Here is a 3283-nt window from a genome sequence, read left to right on the forward strand (position 1 = left end):
TTCAACACCAATGACCACAGGGAATTGTTTGAAATCAGTAAGATAAAAAGTTGGAAAACTTGGTCAAGTTAATTAGGTTGTAATATAAAAATGTAAAATTGTAAAGATAGAAATAAGAACATTTGCACTGTTTAAATTTATTTGCTGATTTCCAGGTGGAAAATTAATACAGAGAGAAAGAGAGAGAAAGAGAAAGAGTAATACATAACGTACAGATAGTGTATATAATTGCATGGACGTTTAATGTATGGAAGTTGAATGCAGCAGCCCGTATTAGCAGTAGAATGTGCGTGCGTGTGTGCGTGCGTGTTGGGGCATGTCGTATTAATATAAACAAACAAGAAAATAAATTCAGAAGTATCATAACAAGTTCTAAAATATCATTATCATCGTTATCATCATATTAAACATCCTCAATGAAATTCGCACATTAAAAAGATAGTATATCTCAGCAGCCATACGCTGATAGTAACAACGCTTTAGATAAACACTCAGCCAATCGACCAGACATATGACACCAAAAAGCAAACATCAACAACAACAACAATATTAAAGATGACAGCAGCAACAACAACATTAACAACAACAAAATCATCAACAGCAACAACTATAGTATGGCCCACAATAGCGTCAACGATACAAACAATGTAACTTCAGCGCATGGATATTCAAATTCAAAAAATATTTTATTTGTCAAAAACAGAAGCAGATATTACCACAACAATAGCAAAAACCACATGAACCACAGCATCAACAACAACAGCCACAGCAACCACAGCAACAACAACCACAGCCACATCAACCACAGCAACAACAACTACAGCAATCACAGCAACAACATTCACAGCAACCGCAGTCTCAGCAATCACAGCAACAACAATCACAGCAGCTACAACACCAACAACAGCGGCAACACCAAATGCCATCGTATCATTCCTCAGTTTATGTGTCCAGTGACAATGCATGCATTAATGCGCCGACCACCTTGCTTCAATATATTTCAAATGCACGGTACATCAATGTACATCAACATAAACAAAAGCAGTATATATGCCATGCCATGAAAACCTTAATACCCTACAAACAACATAAAACAGATCGGCATGCACAAAATAATATTCGGAACACCATAATAAAGCAAAATATAAAAACCAGTTATTAAAGCTAAAATTCAAACATTGTCGAAATATTTCATCACATCACATTTTAACTGAACTTCACAGAAAATGTAACCTAGGTAGGTAGGTAGGTAGGTAAGTAGGTAAGTAGGTAGGTAGGTAGGTAGGTGTTTTATTGAACGTGCTGTTATAACTACGCAGTACATTGCAGGCAGGCAGGCAGTCAGTCAGGCAGATAGATAGATACCTATTAGGAAGATAATGGGGTTCATGTAGGTTGAGAACAACAAGCCGTGTTACGTAACAAAGTGGCGTACGTACAAAGCCATTATGCTGATATTTTTTAGGTAGTTTTCTTAATTATTTTTTTGGTGCATTTAAAAGTAGAAGGTACGCATTCAGATTGTCACCGTGTACAAAAGTTATATAAAGATAGGATTGATAATGGATTAACAAAGTGACAACCGTCACGTTTTCATTTTTCTGTATTTTATATTTTTGAATATATCAAATGAAATTAGTCTCAAAGCAAGCCTAATGCATTAACTTACTGGATCAATAATGATACAATATTATTTACATATTTATAATATAATTTACATATTTATTTTGTATCATTTTTTAAATGTTTTAAAGCAAATAAGTTAACCGTAGTAATTCGCAGATCACACTGGGATTACGATTGCACACAACCCAGCAACAACACAGCGCAACTGCACACAGCAACAACACAACACGGCAACAACACAAGTGCACACAACACAACACAGCAACAACACAAAACAACACATGACCGTGTTACAACAGTTCTTGCTTCGTTTTTAATATTCCTATAGAGCTGCATGCCTTCATCCCACCGTATTACTCCTTCCAACGTCCGTGCCCGGAATTCAATTTGAAAGAAAAATTTACACAATAAACCAAACTAAAGCCCACCAACAAAGTTACACGTCCGACGATTTACACGTCATTTCTTTGCACAGTGTAACGTTTCAACATCAGCCGGAGTTTTTTAAATTGTGTACAAACCGATCGTAAAGTGATTGTATTTCTTGTATTAAGTAAGCTTGATGAGTCAAGAACATCTCCAACAAATCTTTTAACTTACAGAGCAGAATGACCAACATTAGAATGAATATCTTTAATCAAAATGTGTGCTGAAAGAATTCATCATTATTTTTCGAGACTATCACCAGCCAATCAGACAAAAAAATTATTAAATTCGTCAGAACACCAAGCGCTTTGGTGAAAAAAATAAGAAATAGGATATAAACAAATATAAAAGGCGCGATTAGCAGCAAATGGAAATGAGCAGCTAGTCACGAGTGGATTGAACGTAGCTTAAGCCGTTCAGCTCTGGAGGGTATATAAATCAGATGTACCGGCTTCTATGAGGCCTACAAATTATCTACAAACAACTTTGCGAGCACTTTCAATTGTTTTATTTATAAATAGTAGTAAAACTTTATGGTATAACATAAAATAATATTCAATTCAACGGTAGACCATAACTGACCGATCAGACTTTCAAATTTATCTTCTGGACACGAACTATGCTGTAACACTTGGTACTATTTGTGGTGCTATGATAATATATCACATGTTAGGTACCTTCTTTATTTTTATATTTTGCAGAAAAATTAGTTTTATTTATATATATATAGAACTCTTTAAGACTGATCATATTTGTCAGGTCGCATTTTACATCATCGTTTGTTTCATCAATAGAAAGTGCTTTTTTCATACAAGTTTTGCTTTTATGCCAAATTTGATTAACCTACGTGCATTTTCAAAAATTTGTTCTTATAAGCCTTTTTCAATTATGCAGCGCTAGATTTTTAAATGAAACATTCTTCAGTTCTTCAGTAAATTTTCGGAAAAGATTGATTAGGTTTATGAATATTTTATATGAGTGATTGAGGTCTTCTAGAGCAGTGAGGTAAACGAATGTATTGATACACAAAAATTATGATACGTTCAGTTGTTTTCGCACCTACTTAATATACTTTGAAAAAATGTTTTTAACATTCCACACCTGGAGTTTATTTATTGGTAGTTTAATTGTCCGCCCGCCAACTTTTGTCACTCTGCTGCGAAAGTTTTACAATAGAATGAAAATTAAAAAATGTTAATGGGTGATGGGAAAAAAGCTTATTAACGCGTCA

General features: G+C 34.3%; 1 protein-coding gene across 1 annotated transcript; it reads left to right on the forward strand.

Annotated features, from left to right (window-relative positions):
- Positions 1–614: 614 nt before the first annotated feature.
- Positions 615–1064, forward strand: HELRODRAFT_161422 (hypothetical protein; the record flags this gene model as incomplete). Its single annotated transcript, XM_009021343.1, has 1 exon — positions 615–1064. The coding sequence occupies one exon, from the start codon at positions 615–617 to the stop codon at positions 1062–1064; it is 450 nt and encodes a 149-aa protein (XP_009019591.1).
- Positions 1065–3283: the final 2219 nt, after the last annotated feature.

This window comes from Helobdella robusta (assembly GCF_000326865.2).
Source record: "Helobdella robusta unplaced genomic scaffold HELROscaffold_3, whole genome shotgun sequence".
Lineage (NCBI taxonomy): Eukaryota > Metazoa > Annelida > Clitellata > Rhynchobdellida > Glossiphoniidae > Helobdella > Helobdella robusta.